Below are 18,229 nucleotides of genomic sequence, written 5' to 3'. Positions count from 1 at the left end.
TGTCCCCTTCCTCTGCCACTATTCCATGTCAACTTCACTTCTGACACTGCTTGTCAGTCCTGGGCAGGGAAAAATCCATCTTGTTTTCCACATAAGTGTTTTACCTCCTTTATCCCATGGAAAAGAGTCTGAGTTCTGAATGCTTCAAGGGCAGTTGCTTTTTCTGAACGTTGAGCTCTGCGTTTATGCCATTTTGAAGGCAAGAGAGATAGAAACAAGTCTGTGTTTTGCAAGAGTCTAAAATATTCTTGAATGCATCAACCACACCAGGAAAGCATTCACAGATAACCCAGAGTATGATAGCTGCAGAGTTTTGTTCTGAGCAGCATAATGTCATGGACTAACAGTTGTATCTCAACAAAACTTTTTCCTTTCTTCTCCATGTTACTTTGCCCACCATTCTGAGAACTGTTTTGGTACCTTCTTCTATTTAAAGCTGTTCGTACCTGTCTGATTATTTTTTGATAGCACAACTGCTTGCAGTGAACAGTGCTGTCTGGCATAGTGCTCAGCATCTTACACTGAACATACTGAGGATCAGTGCAGCTTCAGCCATGCAGCATTAGCTCATGTCTTCCAGGAAAATGCATAAGTTTCAAGATTGACTTCTGGTAATGTGTCTGCCTCCATGAAGAGATGGCAGCAACGCAAGCTGTGAGCTGGGCTTCCAATTAAAATTGTAGAAAATCACTTTTTGAGGCCACTTTTTTGTGGACTGCATCTATTTTTCTGTGCATTGCATCCTGCTGGGGAATTTCACTTCTCCATCATGCTTACTGGAAATAAGAACAAGCACATAAATAAATAACATGCAGTAACTCGCCTAAAGATGACATGTGGAGATGTTGTTTTTTTTCTGTTTCCCCAAGCACAAGTGGTCCTCACAAAGATATCATTTACCCATCTGAACTTGGACTGTAGCTACATGGCTTAACAGGGCATCTTGATTTTTGTTTTGTGTGCTTGTTTAACCCTGTACTCATCAGTATGGCGTGGTGTAGCTTTATCTTTGTGACTGTCACCCTCTTTTTCATGGTCTTCCTCTGATTTCTTGGCTTTTTGGTGATCACTGCATCTAGTCACTCTGTGGACTCTTAATCTCTAATCCTGTTAGCTGTGCTCAGCACTCTGCTTAGCACGGTGTTTCACATCTGCAGTAAAATCCCACATACTGTTATGGGGCTGATTACTTGCATATGAAGCTAATGAGTGCAAAAAAAAATAATTAAGAATTACAGATGTCCTCTGCTTTGTTTCACTCTTGAGATACCCACTGGGCTAACCAAGCTAGTGTGGCTGCTGTGTGGTGCTGAAGGAGATGATGGCTTGCATGGAGGAGTGGCTTCACTTAGAACTTTTTATATTGCTGTGTTTTTGGTGTTTGCTTCTTTGTTTTTTAATGTGCAGTTATGAAATGTGGCTTTTTGTTTTTTTGTTTATAAAGAAAGGAAAGAATAAGCTGGAGCTCAGCACTGAAGCTGCACAGTGCCCCTGAACTCTGCTGTCAGCGCTGGGTGCTGCTGGTGGTCACTCAGGACCAGTCTTCTTTGTCCTTTGGACTTCGTTGGCTGTGGTCTCAGCAACTCTGTTACTAGAAAATAACTTCACTGTGTATTGCTGATACAGCTTAGTGTTTGTGTGTGGCGGGGTGCCAGTCCCACTACCAAGAAGGCTCATGGAAATAGGCTTCAGGAACTAGACCTTTATTTTCTCCAGTGGATGTAATCGGTTGACTCAAGGATGAGTACAGTCTGGGATAAGAGCTTTGCAGTCCTTGTTGCAGGTGGCACTTCAATGTTGGGAAGTAAAAGCTGTAGCCCTCCTGGCCCCTGGCACTTAGCTCCTGGCTCCTCCCTTCTGTCAGGTCTCCTTAGCTTCCCAGGCTGCTTGTTGCTGGCTTGCAGCAAACAAAACTCAGCAAGCAGTATTTTCTCAATTGCAATACCAGCAGAGCTTTTGGGAAAAAAATAAAAAGAGTGCTTCACATTAAAACAGCAGCTGTTTACTAAATACTCGTATGCTGTGTGGGGAGGAGGGGTTTGGAGCAGAGCTGTATAGGAAATGCTACGCTTCAGCTTTACTTCCAAAATAGTCAGCCTCTAAGTATTGTGCCATATATAGACATACATATTCTCCATCTCCATCCAGCCTAGTTTGATACATACTTATCCATTCTCCTGCTTCATTTCCCATTTAAAAAAAAAAAAACAGTTCCTTAAATAGCCAAGAGGTGTGGTTGGTTGTGCTGTGTCCTTGCACGTTTTGAAGGTGTGTACTGTTCCAAACAAAGCAACTGAATAAACCTGCATGCTTTGCCTTTTCTTCCTCGTTTTATTTCTGTAAAATACTTTTGCAGCATGCACTGTGTGACTCCAACACCACTTTACAAGCTGGCAGCTGTGATGAGTGGTTCTGTGGTTATTGAATAACACAAGCAAGCAGCCGGGCAAAGGATACTGCATCGAACACCTGATTCCTGGAAAATGCATACTGTTGCAAAAAGCAATTTACCGTAGCACCAAAGGATACTGGATTCTCTGCTGCTAATTGACACTTAGCAGCATGGAGAAACTGTTATTTCTAGGTGGATGCATCCTTCTGGGTTTAAGAGGGGATGGTGTACCCCTATTTCACCTGTTCTCAGCGCTTCCATGGGAACATTTGTTTGCTTCCAGCTTTGGCTGTCATCCTCAAAGCCCTCCCTAAGGCTAAACTTATCCTGTGGCAAAGCACAAACTATTGGCTGCAAGGGGATGAAATGCATGTGAATGTCCTAATCCTAGGACATTCAGATCCTAATTCAAGCTAAATCGAGCTAGTTGTGATCTGCTGAGAGTGTGATTTAAATCCGAGATCTATGATTTGTCTTACCTCATCTATCTGATGATGATTAGATTTATTGAGGTATGGGGGTATGGAGGTCAATTAACTATTCCATTTTGCTGTACTCTTTCTTATGTTTCTTTCTACCCTGTTAAACACTTCAATTACCACAGTTGTACTTCATTGTACAGGCAGTCACTGCCGAAGGATTTGGCAAGGTGTGGGAAGAATGACAGGAAAAAGTAATGGCATGAAATCATCCCCCTAATTATCTGGGCAAAGCTCTCCCTTACCCCTTCATTTTCACATTTTTTGAAGTCCCATTGAGGCTAAACTGCTTGAGACTAGCTTCTTCCTTTGTCCTGCTTTTTTTTTTTTTTTTTACACGTCCCTGAGTTTTGTACAGATAATTTATTTCCAAGCTTCCTTACGTTTGTGCTGATGAAAGCTCAGCGCAGTGAGTCCTGGCGAGTCAGCAGCAGAGGGAATGATTTACCACCAATGCAAGTTGGGCCGAAAATCTGCAATGCTTTGCTAGAGATACAGTTGCAAACTGAAGTTTAAAAATAGTTTAATGCATTTTTTTAAAAAAGCAAAATCTGCAACACTCACAGTTCATGTGGCTTCCCATAAAACAGGCGTGCCTATGCTTTCAGATCAAATGGACTATGAGTTATTCTAAACTTCATGTCAGTGCTAACAGGAAGCATGCTTGGGGCCTACAAGGGTGTTCAAAAAGGGTAAGAAAGGGCATCTGGAGCTGGTGGCGAGTTGGACAACAAAGAAAATATATGCAAGGGACGGTGAAGGATTTGGAAATGCAAGGGGGAAACTGGACAGCTTTGGCAAATGGACAGTAAAATGTTGCCAGCTTTGGTTATTGATGCTGCCTTCCTATTATCAAGAAGATGAGCTCTTGCAAACAGCAGTGTGATGACTGTATTTGGACGCGGGACCACTGGTACTTTAGGAGGAGAAAAAAGAAGAGCTACCTCTGCAGTGGTGAGGACTGGGAAACATCAACTAGAAAACATCATTCAAGATTTTCAAAATCAAGTGCCTAAAATTAGGCTTTGAAGTCCTAATTTAAGAACTGAGAAAGTGGCTGATTTCCAAGAATGCAGAGCAGCCAGGCCTGACTATGCATTGCACTCAGAAGTCAGAACAATTATTTACATGTCTATTTTAGGATTTTTTTGAGCTCTTCTTGAGGCACTTGGATTTAATAAATGGCATATGTTATTTCAGGGAGTTCTGGAGCACTGGGATAAAAGCTGAAGCATCCTGCTTAAGGGGAGTGGGCTTCTAACGTGTTGAGCATTCAGCCCAAAATGTTTTGTTGCTGTCGTTTGGTTTGTTGATAAAAGGGTGCAAACCTTCAAGTTTTAGTGGCTGGTCTTTGGAACTGGAAAATGAAATTTGGACGTGGAAAATAAAGAAAAAAAAAATCAACAAGAAAATGCAACGAAGAATTATTAAATCAACATTTGGCATAAAACTTCCAAAATGTGTTTTCTGTTGAAAGCGTAGGAGAATAATTTCCTTTGAATGGAATAAGCTAGTAAAACACTATTTAGCAGCTCTTTAGTCATGATGTTCATTAGAAGGGCAAGTTCCCACTGCTGTATGAAAAATACTGATAGATTAATAAAATGTCCTGAGCAAAAACACATCTGAGTGTAGCCTTTGGCCTGTGCTTTCAGCTGCCAAGGTTTACTGGTGCCCGAGCTGAGCATCTCAATAGCATTCAAGTTTTCTGCCAGCACTGTACTGAGTATATGTGTGAAGTGCTAGAAGTAGACAAAGCATACAGAACATTCTGTAGTTGTCCAAAAACCCTATTTAGATAAGTCCAGAGGAGTTTTGAAAATATATATTTTGATGATAGGCTTTGATCTGGTTGGGACAACATGAAACTATAGCCTTTGTTATGTTTGTGTTGCGCACTTGGAAGGTCAGTAATTAGAAGGGCCTGGGAGCGGTTTTATGAAAATCAGGGTTGCCTAGAGATACGTAAAAGCTTTAAGAATACAGAAAAAAAAGTGAAAAATGTGATCTCTCCGTGTGTTTGTTACTTCTTTGATGTAGTACTGGCTGCTACAAGACAGAGAAGGCCTAGTTAAAGTCATCTCCACTCTGTTAATATCTCCTATCCTCCTAAGGACAACTTTGTGCTCTTCTCTACACTAGTTACAACAGAAAAATGTAGATTTTTTTTTCTCTCTTGAGCTACATGAACATAACTTGGATATGTTCATGTTCTGTGCCACCTAGTCAGTGTGAATTTTCCCTCTTTGGTATGGTGAAACACCAGACCTCAAGAGATAAAGCTCAAAACAACCAACCTCTGAAAAAAAAATAGGAGTTTTTGTTATGTCTGTCCAAACCTTTCTCCACATAGAACCTTTTCTTCAGTGTGCTCATCCTGGGTCTGTTAGTTCTTAATGCAGCTTGCCTCAGCCAGGGCAGGTGATGCTGTGCAAGTAGCTGCAGCAGCCAAGGCCACAGCCCCTTGCCTGCCTGCTATCTTTATCTCATTTTCAGAAATCAATGGTTGTCTGGTTTTGTTATTGCTTTACCAAGTGTTCCTGTAACACACAATCTGTAATGGATACTTTACAGCCTAGCAATACTGTGTCTCTGCTTATACTGTGCAAGTCATAGAAGAGTTTGAATATTAGCCAAGGAAACAGTTATTTTCTTTGAAATAATAACCTGGATTAGTGACACATCTCTTCCTAGTATGGACAAATTAGCAGTCCACATGTTGCTTTTTTCCTTTCTTTCTTCTGGGAATGGAAAGGTGTTCATGTTTTCACTGGGACTGAGTTTCTTCCATCATCTGACAAGACCCTTGTCCTTCCATCTCTCCCAGCTTGTTAGCAGTTTTGGTTCCTGCTGTGTTTTGTGGCATAATATGAAGTGATACCTCATGGCCTTCATCTTCACAGTGCCCTGAACTAAGACTTCTAATGTACTTACTGGTCACCCGTGAGTGGGTAGATACCCAAGTTCTTCTGAGTTCTGATCAGGCATCTGACAATTTTATATCTGGCATTAGCATATCTTAATACTTGTAAAGAATTTCACAGTAACATTAGCAGAAACGGATCTGGACACATTACAGATTTCTTTTTGCTAGAAGCCTTAATGGCTTTTTTGATGGATTTCCAAACTCTGCTCACTTATCATTCTAAAAATGATAGGGAAAGAGAAAGTAAGATCTGGTTTAATTCTGCTGAATGTAATTGATAAACTCAAGTAATTAGGATGGATCCTTTCTTCATTTATGAGAATCATTCTTGACCTCGATGAGGCTTATTTGGGAGTGATTTTTGTGTGTACTATGAGAGCAATTAAAATACAATGCAGTTTTCAGAGTGTACTGGATGTCTGGTTTCTGTCCTTTAATGGGAATACCCGTAAATTTTGAGAAAGGTTCCATGTGCCTATATGGAAGACTCCAGCATCTGTAAAAGTCAGATCTTTTTATTTTATATTGCTTAAAACACCAGATCCTTGTTTTCCTAGATTAAATATTTGGACCTTAAGGAGTACAGTCTGTTGTAGGTCGTGAACCTGAGCACTCCTAGATTCTGATCCAGCCTGTCCTGGTGTTCTGGGGTTCTACTGCGCTGATAAAATATGGTAGCAGAGAAGATGATCCATTTCCTGTCCGCTGTATAAAGGCAAGCTAGAGAATCAGAGAAACATAGAATGTCAGGGATTGGAAGGAAAAAATGCTGTATACGAAAGTACCTGTTTTAGAAAGCAGAGTGTGACATAATTGGGTAATTTTCTTTCTCACTTTGAGTGCCAACTGGTACGTTGCTGTGGTATATGACTCCTAGGAGTCAGGAGCACTGTAGTTATCTGTTCAGGTATGTGGTGAGCTGCAGGATTTGTTTATTTTCAGTATTAGGAAACATGCTGCTTACAGTGTTTCAAATAAAAGCAACTGGTTTAATTTTTCTGGAAGTTGATGTACCTCTGAATTGGGAAACTATTCTAATTTAAAAAGAACCCTTGTAGTTGCTGCAGTTGAAGCAGTGTTTAATGTTGTGCAGTTATTGGCAGCAGACTTGATGCATTTTCACATGACCCCCCTCTGGAACAAAAGCAGATTGTTTCACTCTGTTTTTGTATTATACAAATGAGTTCCTTTTGAAACAGTTTCTTTTTTTTTTCCTGCAAATTCTGGAAATTAACACCAGGAGTAATTCTTCCTTTTACGGTATGCTGTATAATAACCGTGGAACAAAAGCTACCTGGGGCAGCAGCTCTCCTGGGTGAGACCTTTGCAGAAGACCTCCTTTTGGGAATGAGTTCTTCCTACACTATTATGGAACGACTAAACATGGAGTTTCCTTTCCTTCTTTCTTTGCTATATATAGCTTGGTGTGATTTGTTTCTACTTTCCGAGTTGTTTTCATAACTGAATTTCCTTTCAGTGTCCATAAAAAAAAAAAAAAAAAAGAAGAACAAATAGCAAGTCAGTTATGAATTGAGCTCAGTTTGTGTAACAAATCACAGAATCACAGAATTGTAGGGGTCAGAAGGGACCTCTAGAGATCACTGAGTCCAACCCCCTGCCAAAGCAGCTCCCTAGCCCAGGTTGCACAGGTAGGCATCCAGGTGGGTCCTGAACATCTCCAGAGAAGGAGACTCCACCACCTCTCTGTGCAGCTGTGCCACTGCTCCGTCACTGCACTGTGAAGAAGACCCTTGGTTTTGAATCAAACTACCCTCTCAAGTCTTCCCCTTCCAAGTGGAAAGCTGAAGTTAGAAGTGGGTTATTCATATCAGATGAATGTGTAACTAAATTATAATTGGATCAAAGGAGCAACTGATAAACTTGAGTAAGTGAGGGTTTCTAACAACAAAATAAATTATCAGCTGCGGAGTGGGCACTTTTTCTGGGATTTGTTAATAGCTAACAGATTAAAGAAAGAAGCTTGCCCTGGATGATTTTCTTTTTTTTCCTTGAAACCAGGTGCTTATTTCTAAAAGTCTTCCCAATGCTCATGCTTCTGATAGTGTAGCCTTCTCCGTTAGATGTGAGTGCTCCTAGGATACCAGCATTCCAGCAGAACTCATAAATTGTGTCATAATTGGTGCTGTAAAGCAATTAAAAAAAAAAAAAAAAAAAAGTATGTTCCTGTGAATCCGATACTTACTTGGACCAGAATCCTTCAAAATTCTGAGTGGGAAAATAAAACTGGCATGAATCTGGACTTCAAAAGACTTTTGACTTTCCCTGTTATTTTAATTGAGTTCTTAGTTTGGTTTGATATTTTTTGGTTACCAAATTTCAGGGAAATTTCTGTGTCATCATGTAGTTTAAAACATTATAAATGGCTTTGTGTGCACAGATTAAGAAAGCTCTTCTCATGCAATTGGTAAAGATGGGTTTGAGGCACAGCTCCTCTAGGAGGCTCTCAAGGTTACAATGCTGTGGAAAAGATATGGGGTTATACAGAACAAGTGATGTAAATACATTCTCATCCATGTAATTTTCCTTGTCTCATGGGAAGTAGAAGCTGAAATGAAAGTGAAGGCCTCACCTGCCCTGAAAGCATGCAGCCCTGCCCACCGCATCTCCTTGGCATCCTGCTTTGCAGTTCTGCTGCCCTCAAGGAGAATATGAGGTGTCAGTCTCAGCTGACCTAATATTTACTTAACTTGTGTAAATTGGAAACATCCTAAAGGCAGTGTTCTAACAGGATAAGTAAAATATTTCCTTAGCTAGGAAAAAAAAATGACCTTGCTTGTTGTTAGCTATATGTAAACTTGAAAATTTGTATAATGGTTTCAGTTCTCGCTGTATGTTGACATCTTATGAGTTGCTTGCATTATTTCCATGTAATAAAAATTGCTGTTAATATGAGTTCTTAAAGGGAGAGAAACATCAAGAAGTGAAAATTATCCTACTGAAAAGGGGCAAAATTATTTTAGTGAAAGCTCTGTATAGGTATAATTTGAAGAAATTGGAAGGAATTCTACATAGAAGAGAGGAAATTGTATATATTGATATAAAGCAAAAAGAAAGTTTCTTCCTGTTCTCATAAGAATTTCATGAGCATCTCAAGGAGGGCTACAAAGATGGAGGAGGGTCTGGAGGACAAGATGTATGAAGAGTGACTGAGGATGCCTGGCGTGCTCAGCCCAGAGCAGAGGATCTGAGGGGAGACCGCATGGGCCTCATCAGCTTCTCACAGGGAGCAGGGGGGCAGCGCTGAGCTCTGCTCTGTGTGACAGCAGCAGGGCCCGAGGGAACGGCATGGAGCTGTGTCAGGGGAGGGGCAGCTGGGGGTCAGGGACAGGGTCTGCACCAGAGGACAGTGGGCATGGGACGGGCTGCACAGGGCAGTGGGCATGGCCCTGAGCTGCCAGAGTTCAAGGAGTGTTTGGACAGTGCTCTCAGGCAGTTTGAATTTTGCATGTTCCTGTGTGGAGTCAGGGGCTGGATTTCAGATCCTTATGGGTCCCTCCTCTATCTGAGGAGTGTTCCTTCATAATAGTCTACCAGTAGGGAAGTTCTGGAAGTGATCTTCGTGCTGTGAATTGCAGTATTTTCCTTCCTTGCCTGTGCAACTCTCTGTTATTCCATAGTTGTTCATCTGTTAGTTTTATAGGCTATTAATCACAGCTGCAGTCACCTATTCACAAAATAATAGAGAGCCAGTTTTCACATTTTTCCTTCCTTTCCTCCTCACTGGCTAGCGTTGCCAACTATCTGGAGCTCTTTGTTAAAATAGCTTCATAGTATTTATTTGGGAATCTCAATGTTGCTGTTTTTTTTCGAGGTCCAACCCTCCGGCTCCTTGTCAAGCAATCTTGCAAATTGTCATCCTATGTTTATTCTCTTAAAAAGTGCACCAGAAGGAACTGGGTTAATCTGAACTTATTGTTTTAAAACTCTATTCCTGTATCTGTTATTAAACACTGGTCTTTACAACTGTGGCTTTCTGACATTAGAATATGTTTTCTGTACTTGATACTTGCTAATAGTGTACAGCATCTGTCTGCAATTTTTGTATATTAGTATTTTCTTTGTTAACCTGAACAGTTGGTGTTCAGATAATTAAGCCGTTTCTGTGCAATAAAAAATAACTAACTTTCTCTTCATTCTTCCATTTCACCAGATTGTAGAATGGAACGTCTGGATAAAACAATCAATAGCTACCTGGATGTTTGGCTTGGACCCAGAGGTAGGCTTTTCCAGAGAATAAAACAGTATAACTAGTTCAAAAGAACATACATGGGAGCATAAGGAGGATCATTTCTAGCATCCTAACTTTGAAAAGTGATCAGTTTTCTTAGTGTCTGCAGAGCAATGTAAAGTGTGATTCTATAAGAAATCAAAAATGTCTCAGTGACTGTTCTCTTCTGACCTGGAGACCTGATAATTTTTCAGTAGCAGAGATGCTGTTTTCTTTACTAGCAGTTACATGCCAGTGTTAGCCTCAGTGACCTACTTAACTCACTCAAACTCTTTGCAGGTTTTGTCTTATAAGTTAAATAGGTTGTATTGGAAAAAAAAAAAAGTATTAGTGGAATTTATATTTGATGAAATAAAAATACTCTTACCCTCATCATCGGAGCTGCTTATTTAGTTTTCACTGAAATAAATTTTAAAAAAAGGTATTTTGTAGAATGCATTGCTTCCTCAAAATCGTTCTTTTTAAAGGAACAGTGATTTTGGTAGGTTTTTCACTGGGAAAAAGTTCACGACCGGAGAGCAGAAATCCTGCTCAGCATGTAGGGAGGGGCAGTAGCACCAGAGCAGTGTCCTTGTGCGAGGGCTTTCATCCAGGCCTCGTGTGATCCTGTAGCTGTGCATAGTTAACCCATGTGGTGTTGCTCAGTGCTTCTTCATGTTCCAGTAGCATATTTCATCTTGTAGCCTACCTCCTTTCTCTATCCAAGTGAAGCTCCTGCTGTCGCCTTGCAGGACAGGGTCCATTGGGCAGTTCCTGCTCTGCTCTGCAACAGGCTTCTGATCTTTCAGAGTGCTTTCTGCTTGCTCTTGAGTTGCTTGGTGCCCTGATTGTGCTCACCTTCATGGTAAACTTGCTCAGATTAATCAGGATGTTGTGATATGACATACTGCACGTAGCCTATATTTGCCATATTTAGGAAATAAAGTCAGCAAATCTGAACAATTCCTAGGCTTTTTTAGCCATTTCCCAACCTACATTTTAAGGCCTTATTTCTTGGATTCTGGTGCTGCTTGATTCCTTTACAATGAAGACATTGCTGGTTTATGGTTTGGCAAGCATGGCTTCAGGGTTCAGCACAGGGCTCAGGTGAAGGTAGTTAAAGGCCAGGCTGCTACTGGGTAGGGACCACAGTGTGTTCACAGCAGCTCAGCAGTGACTGTGGAAAAAGTTGTGACACACTTGTCTCGGGCATTTCTCTGAAATGCTCATTGTGAGCAGTTAATGTGCTTTTTCTGAGGAGTTCAATATTTTGCCAGCTGGTCTTGTTAGTCAAACAGGACTATTTCATGTTTCACTGCTAACACAAGGACTGCAAAATTTAAGTATCAGAAGTAGCACATTTGTTAATCTAATTAGGCTAAGATCAATACAGTGCAGACTACAAAAAGCCAAAAGAACCATCCACTGAGAACCTCAGGGTGTCCACTTCACTCCTAGCTTTGCTGACTCTATGAGGGAATATAAATTGTTCTGCTGGGGAAGGTTTCTTTGAGAGAACAAGGGAGAGAAGATTGCTGAAGTTTTGCTTCATAATTTAATTTGAACTCATCTTTGGTGTTCAGGATGGATAAAGCTTTTGAGCAGTAGTTAGTATTTCACTCACAGTAATTAGATAATAGTTTAGAAATATCTTTGCCTTATGAAGATTTCTATTTTCTTTAACAACCGTATAACTAAAATCTTGCTTCTGAAGTTGTTTGTAATTAGTAACATAAAAAGACTTGCATAAGAAGACTTGATAAAAGGCTTGCTGTTCTTCCTTCGTCCTTCTCTGGTTAACTCTGATGCTAGAATCATTCTTGAGTAAAGGTTTTTCTGGATGCATTGAATTCTTCCCTTTACGAAAATCTAAGTGTTTGTAATTTTGTTTGTTTATTTTTTTCAGACCCCAGAGTAAAAGGATGGCTTCTTCTGGAGAATTATGCCCCTACTTTTATCTTCTCAGTCTTGTACTTACTAATTGTATGGCTAGGACCAAAGTACATGCGGAACAAACAACCATTCTCATGCAGGGGTATTCTAGTGATCTACAACCTTGGACTCACGCTGCTTTCTCTGTATATGTTTTATGAGGTAGGAGAAAGAATTTGGGTTGGGGTTATTTTTCAGTGTCTGCTTTAATTACATTGCCTTATGTTGAAATTAATCTGTGAAGATAGTCTTCCTAAACATGGGGAAGGATCAGCAAAAAATGTTGCACCATTCTTTGATGTCGCTTCTCAGAGAATACTCCTGTTGCCTAGAAGATGGGCTTGTTTGCTTTGATAGATTGTACAACATACTTGGTAGCAAGAATTTATCTTGTTTTGGAGTGCAAAATGTGTTTTATTTTAATGTGCTTAATCACACTCTTGTCATCTGTTTGTGTTAACTTGGAGTAGCTTCTCATGTCCTTATTTTTCCTGAAACAATTGCATGTAGACAGTCGTGATTCATCTGGTTTTGAATGTTAAAATCTGAACATAGAAATAGATTTCAAACTGCATTGGACTTTCTGTGGACTTCTTTTTTTTCTTGACAAAACAAAGATTTATGCACTATGAAGATTTCTGCTTCCATAGTGCAATTTAACTACTTGTAATTGGAATTGCATGCCTTTGATTAATGTGAAAATGGAAAACTATGACAGTTTAAGTAAGAATGTGGTCAGTAAATGATGCAGCATGTGGCTTTCATGTACAGAATGTTGTGGCTTGCTTTTAACCAGAGCTATTTCAATTTCAAGATGGGATTACAGACAAGAACTGAAACTACTGCTTTCCTTGAGAAGAGGAGGGGGACATTTGCTTAGAAATAAATGAAAGCTATAATTTTTTCTTACAAGTTTGTAGTTTATAGTCTTGTAAGAGATGAATTTAGTTGGAAAGTGACTTAAAGACGATTCCTCTTGTATAGTGAAGAGTTTAGTCAAAATTGATGTATTGATTTGGATTATTGACAATTTTGATACCTAATTCATCAGGGTGAGCAGTGTGGGATTCAGTAGGTACTTAGAACAATTCGTATTCCATTTGCTTATGCTTCTAATCTTCCTTTTAGGATACTCCGAATGTAAGTGTGTGAGGAGCACATACAGAATTTGTCCATTGATATGTTAACACGTAGTGTTGCTATGGACTTCATCAACAGTATTTGCATTGTTAGTTTATGCAGAGGTTATTTATAATTATGCAGTAATTCATATTATTTTAACCTCCTGTCTTTATATTGTAGGTTTACAATTATCAACTTTTCTTCAGTTGTACTAAGTATGGATAAAATTCTCAGAATAGCCAATCTTCTTTTTTTGAATACTTGAAATAATTCTCATGTTTTACAAATGAAAACTACTGTATGCATTTAAACAATAGAAAAGATCTGAACTGTTGATTATAGGCCTTTGAAAGACTTCCCTTGCAAATAATGAGTAGGTTACTAAGAAAAGGCTATGTTGAAGTTCCTTGTACTTAAGACCACCTGAATAGCTTTTATATTGTCTTATTCTTCACAATTAAAACACAGTGGATATTGTTTTATGCTTTCTATAAAGAAAAACACCATCATTCTGAATATTGCTCTCAGTGTAACATTAAGTGAATGTTTGTTGGCATCACTATAAATATACATTCTCCTTGTAAATAGAAATACACAAACCTACAGTGTTATGTCAACTCAGGCAAACTCATGATAACTCATGATAGTTACAGCAAAATGCTTTTGAGATCATCTTGTAAGTGAGTTTGCTCTTTTGTAGCATATGTTGTCTTAGGAGACCACTGGATGACCTTTACTGTGGGCATTCCATGTTGCTTTTCTGCTGATGCAGCAACAGTGTGCTGTACAAAGGTGATGAGGAGCCTGGAGCATCTCCCTCACAAGGAAAGGCTGAGAGGTACAGGACTGTTCAGGCTGGAGAAGAGAAGACTGACAGAGGATCTTGTCAATGCTTATCTAAAGGATGGGAGTCAAGTGGATGGGGCCAGGCTCTTTTCAGTGGTGCCCAGCAACAGGGTGAGGGGCAAGGGACACAAACTGAGGCATAGGAAGTTCCATATAAACATGACAAAAAATTTCTTTATAGTGATAGTGACAAAGCACTGGAGCAGACTGCCCAGAAAATCTTTTCCTCTGGAAATATTAAAAACCCACCCAGATGCTTTCCTGTACAGCTTACTATAGGGAACCTGCTTTAGCAGAGGATTGAACTAGAACATCTCCAGATGTCCCTTCCAGCCCCTGTGATTCTCTGACTTGGGGGCAAGCAGTGATCTGCAGCAAGGACTGATCCCTTAAAATGTTGCAAGCAGATAGCCTTGCTGACGTAACACTACACTGCTTGCTGTTTGCAGGATGAGAGCTAAAAGGCCAGCTGATAGGGAAAAAGTCAGATTCCAATACTTCAGGTACATCTGCTGGCTGTACTGAGTGCCTCCATAATATGCATGTCAATGCAAAGCCAGCAGCAGCCTCACTCAGACCATGTCTGTCACTGGAATTTAGCTGCAAAGTTTGAATGATCATCAGTCACACTTCGTGACACGTGTTCTTTTTCCTGCTAAAATGGTAAAATAAAGAGAAAATGAAGGAATAAAGAGAATAAGGAGGTATTACACCTTCCTCATCACATTGTATTTCTGAATTAAACTTTTATCAGACCTAGTTTGAGAAAAGTCATAGATCACTGCATACAAACTTAAGTATCTGATCTGAAAACAAGCTGTTCTAACAGCTTGCTATTAAACACCTGGCTGGGAGTTTCTTCTGAGTTATAACTGTCATGGTTCAGCTTGTGAATCATAGCATCACAGCTCAGTTTAAGTGTTGTGTGACCAAAGCATAACATTAAAGTGAGGCATGCTCCCAACCAGGATGAGAAAGATGACCTAGTTGGTTTTCTGACCTTTTTGTCCAAGTGCTTGTATACAGTAACTTGGAACAAAAAAAGAAAAAAAAAAGTGTGGGATTTCCTTAATTCCAGCTACTGTGTTCTTGCCTCACTTGGTCCTGGTATAACCCTATTTTAAAATTACTAAAAATCTTTTACTTCTTATTTGGAGTTTCTGTATAGTATTTTATGTACATAATAATTGTAAATTACTTATTCAAGCATTTAATGACTGGACAAAGCTGGGGTGTTTTCTCATACTATCAAAAGAGAATGGTGGTGGGCTGCTTGTCCCACATAATTTAAGAGGCAAAGCAGGGGAGTGGGAAAGGTTCCTCACAACGGCCCTGTCAGGGCAAAGGAGCACAGCATCATCATGCTAATACTATAGGATGAGGGCATGCTCATGAAAGGGAAATAACGGGTTTTTTATTCTATGTAACTATACAATGTCTGTTCATTGAGAGAGTCCATGTGGACTCTGATAGTGTTAATTACCCAAAGAGCTGATAAAATCTGTTTTATAATCAGAAGAAGTCATTAACAGACGTGTTATTTAAATCCCAAGCTTGAAAGCAGTGAAGAACACCAGCACTGCCCTCACACTGCTTTCTCTGAGGAAGCTGCCAGGGGAGCTGAAGCCATAGAGGCAGTCCTGCCTTCACCCACATCACTTTTTTTCTCAGAGCTAGTGAGTGAAGTTGTCCTCCAACACCTTGAGTTCTGGATCCCTCTGGAAAACCATTACCTGTGGGTGCCATATGTTTGTTACTCAAAGCCATGTTAATGGTGTTAGGTGTAGGTGTTAACGAGGCATAGGCGTTGCCAGGGTTTCAGCGCCCTCGCCCACACTCCTCAGCTGATTAGGGCTGAAGGGGTATATCCCTGAAGGGCTCAGGGAGGGCCGCGAAGTATCACATTCAATTCATATCTATATATATATTATTATAAACCATTATTTATTTATTTACTCTCAATTTCTTTTTTCGTTTCTTTGTCTTTATTTTTTTCTGTCATGGTCTCTACAAGACAGAGGGCTTGCCTTAAGAAGGCTGTGGCGACCCAGACAGAGGGTCTGCCTAGAAGTGTGGCTACACAGGTCTCTGGTTGCAAGGAGTGTCAGAGCCTGCTACTACTAGATGAGGGTGCTAAGCAGTTCTCCTGTGCAAGGTGTGAGCAGGTGGAAGATCTGCTTAACATGGTGGTTAAATTGAAGGAGGAGGTTGAGAGACTGAGGGCCATCAGGGACTGTGAGAGGGAGATTGACTGGTGGAGTAACTCCCTAGAGTGCCAGAGAGAAAGGTACCAGGGAGATCCCCCACAGTTTCTGGTGGACTCCCTGACCTGTCCCCGTAGGGCAGAAGGGGGATATCTGAGGGATAGGGAGGGCTGGCAGAGAGTCCCTACTCGGTGCCGTGGGCGATCTCCCCCTCTGCCTCCCCAGATACCCCTAAGCAATAGATTTGCAGCATTGGAAGTTGAAGAGGTGATAAGGGGTGAAGTGCAGGAAGATTCCCGCAGGAGGTCACCAATGGCAAGGCAGTCACCTCCGTGCATTGAGACTGCTGCTACTAAGAAAGAAAGGAAGGTGATCGTAGTGGGTGGCTCACTTCTAAAGGGAACTGAGGGCCCCATTTGCAGACCAGACCCAAACCGCAGGGAAGTGTGCTGTCTCCCTGGGGCTCGAATCAGGGACATTACTAGAAGACTCCCGGACTTGATACGCCCCACTGACTACTACCCATTACTAGTAGTTCAGGCAGACTGCAATGAAATATCTCAGAGAAGTCTGCGAACTATGAAAAGAGATTTTAGGGGATTAGGGCGATTAGTTCAAGGGGTGGGAGCACAAGTGGTGTTTGCTTCCATACCTTCTGGGGCGGTGAAGGACACAGAATGGGCTAGGAAAACACAAGTGATGAATAACTGGCTGAGAGGTTGGTGTAGAGATAGACACTTTGGGTTTTTTGACCATGGGACAGTTTACTCGGCTCCTGGCCTGTTATCTGTTGATGGGACACACCTATCCCAAAGGGGGAAACGAATCCTAGCACAGGAGCTAGCCGGACTCATTGAGAGAGCTTTAAACTAGCTGTGACGGGGGAAGGGGATAAAACAGGGCTCTCCAGTAAAGAGCCTAAGGAGGCTGTGCTGAAAAAAGGGGTGAGGCAGATATCTCAGCTGAAGTGCATCTATACCAATGCACGCAGCATGGGCAATAAACAAGAAGAGCTTGAAGCCATTGTGAGGCAGGCTAACTATGACCTTGTAGCTATTACAGAAACATGGTGGGACCTCTCCCATGACTGGAATACTGGGATTGATGGCTACAAGCTCTTCAGAAGGGATAGACAGGGAAGAAAGGGTGGTGGCATAGCTCTCTATATCAAAGAGTGTTTTGATGTTGAAGAACTAGTGGTTGGAAATGACAAAGTAGAGTGTCTATGGATAAGGATCAGGGGGATAGTCCTTAGGAGTGACATCGTGGTGGGGGTCTGTTACAGACCACCTAGTCAGGATGAAGAAATAGACGAGGTGTTCTATAAACAACTCGTAGATGTTGCACGATGGCCAGCACTCGTTCTCATGGGGGACTTCAACTTCCCTGATATATGCTGGAAATACAATACTGCGCAGAGGAAGCAGTCCTTGAGATTTCTAGAATGTGTGGATGATTGCTTCCTGACTCAGCTGGTGCAAGAGCCTACCAGGGGAGATGCCTTGCTTGACCTACTTTTCACTAACAGGGAAGGACTAGTAGGGGATGTGAAGGTTGGAGATTGTCTTGGCCAGAGTGACCATGAAATGGTGGAGTTTGCTATTCTGGGTGCCGTCAAGAGGGTGACTAGCAAAACTATTACCTTGGACTTCCGGAGGGCAGACTTTGACCTGTTCAGGACACTTGTTGCAAGGGTCCCTTGGGACTTGCTCCTGAAGGGTAAAGGGGTCCAGGAAGCCTGGATGCTCTTCAAGATGGAAATCTTAAAGGCACAGGAGCAGGCAGTCCCGGAGTCCTGTAAGTCAAGCCGGAGGAGCAAAAGACCAGTGTGGATGAACCGGGATCTTTTGTTGAGACTCCGAGAGAAAAGGAGAGTCTATGTCCTCTGGAAGATGGGTCAGGCTACTTGGGGTGACTACAGAGAACTGGCCAAGATCTGCAGGCAGAAAATTAGAAATGCTAAAGCCCAGCTTGAAATTAGGCTGGCTACTGCTGTAAAGGAGAACAGGAAACCCTTTTACAAATATATTAACAGCAGGAGAAAAACTAAGGAAAATTTCCCTCCTTTACTCAACGAGGCAGGCAATATAACCACAGATG

The 18,229-nt window shown here is 41.2% G+C and overlaps 1 protein-coding gene across 2 annotated transcripts in view; it reads left to right on the top strand.

Moving 5' to 3' along the window:
• The window catches only part of ELOVL5 (ELOVL fatty acid elongase 5), a 40,741-nt gene that overhangs the window by 10,874 nt on the left and 11,638 nt on the right, over positions 1–18,229 (top strand). For both annotated transcript variants that reach the window (XM_065730823.1, XM_065730824.1), the window contains exons 2-3: positions 9,969–10,034; positions 11,932–12,119. In XM_065730823.1, coding sequence (XP_065586895.1) covers positions 9,977–10,034; positions 11,932–12,119 — 246 coding nt within the window. In that variant the 5' untranslated portion in view covers positions 9,969–9,976. The remainder of the gene's footprint in view (positions 1–9,968; positions 10,035–11,931; positions 12,120–18,229) is intronic.

Source organism: Cyrtonyx montezumae, unplaced genomic scaffold (assembly GCF_038088225.1).
Source record: "Cyrtonyx montezumae isolate F1298 unplaced genomic scaffold, pur_monq_1.0 scaffold_13, whole genome shotgun sequence".
NCBI lineage: Eukaryota > Metazoa > Chordata > Aves > Galliformes > Odontophoridae > Cyrtonyx > Cyrtonyx montezumae.
This window is presented reverse-complemented; position numbering and strand designations above follow the sequence as displayed.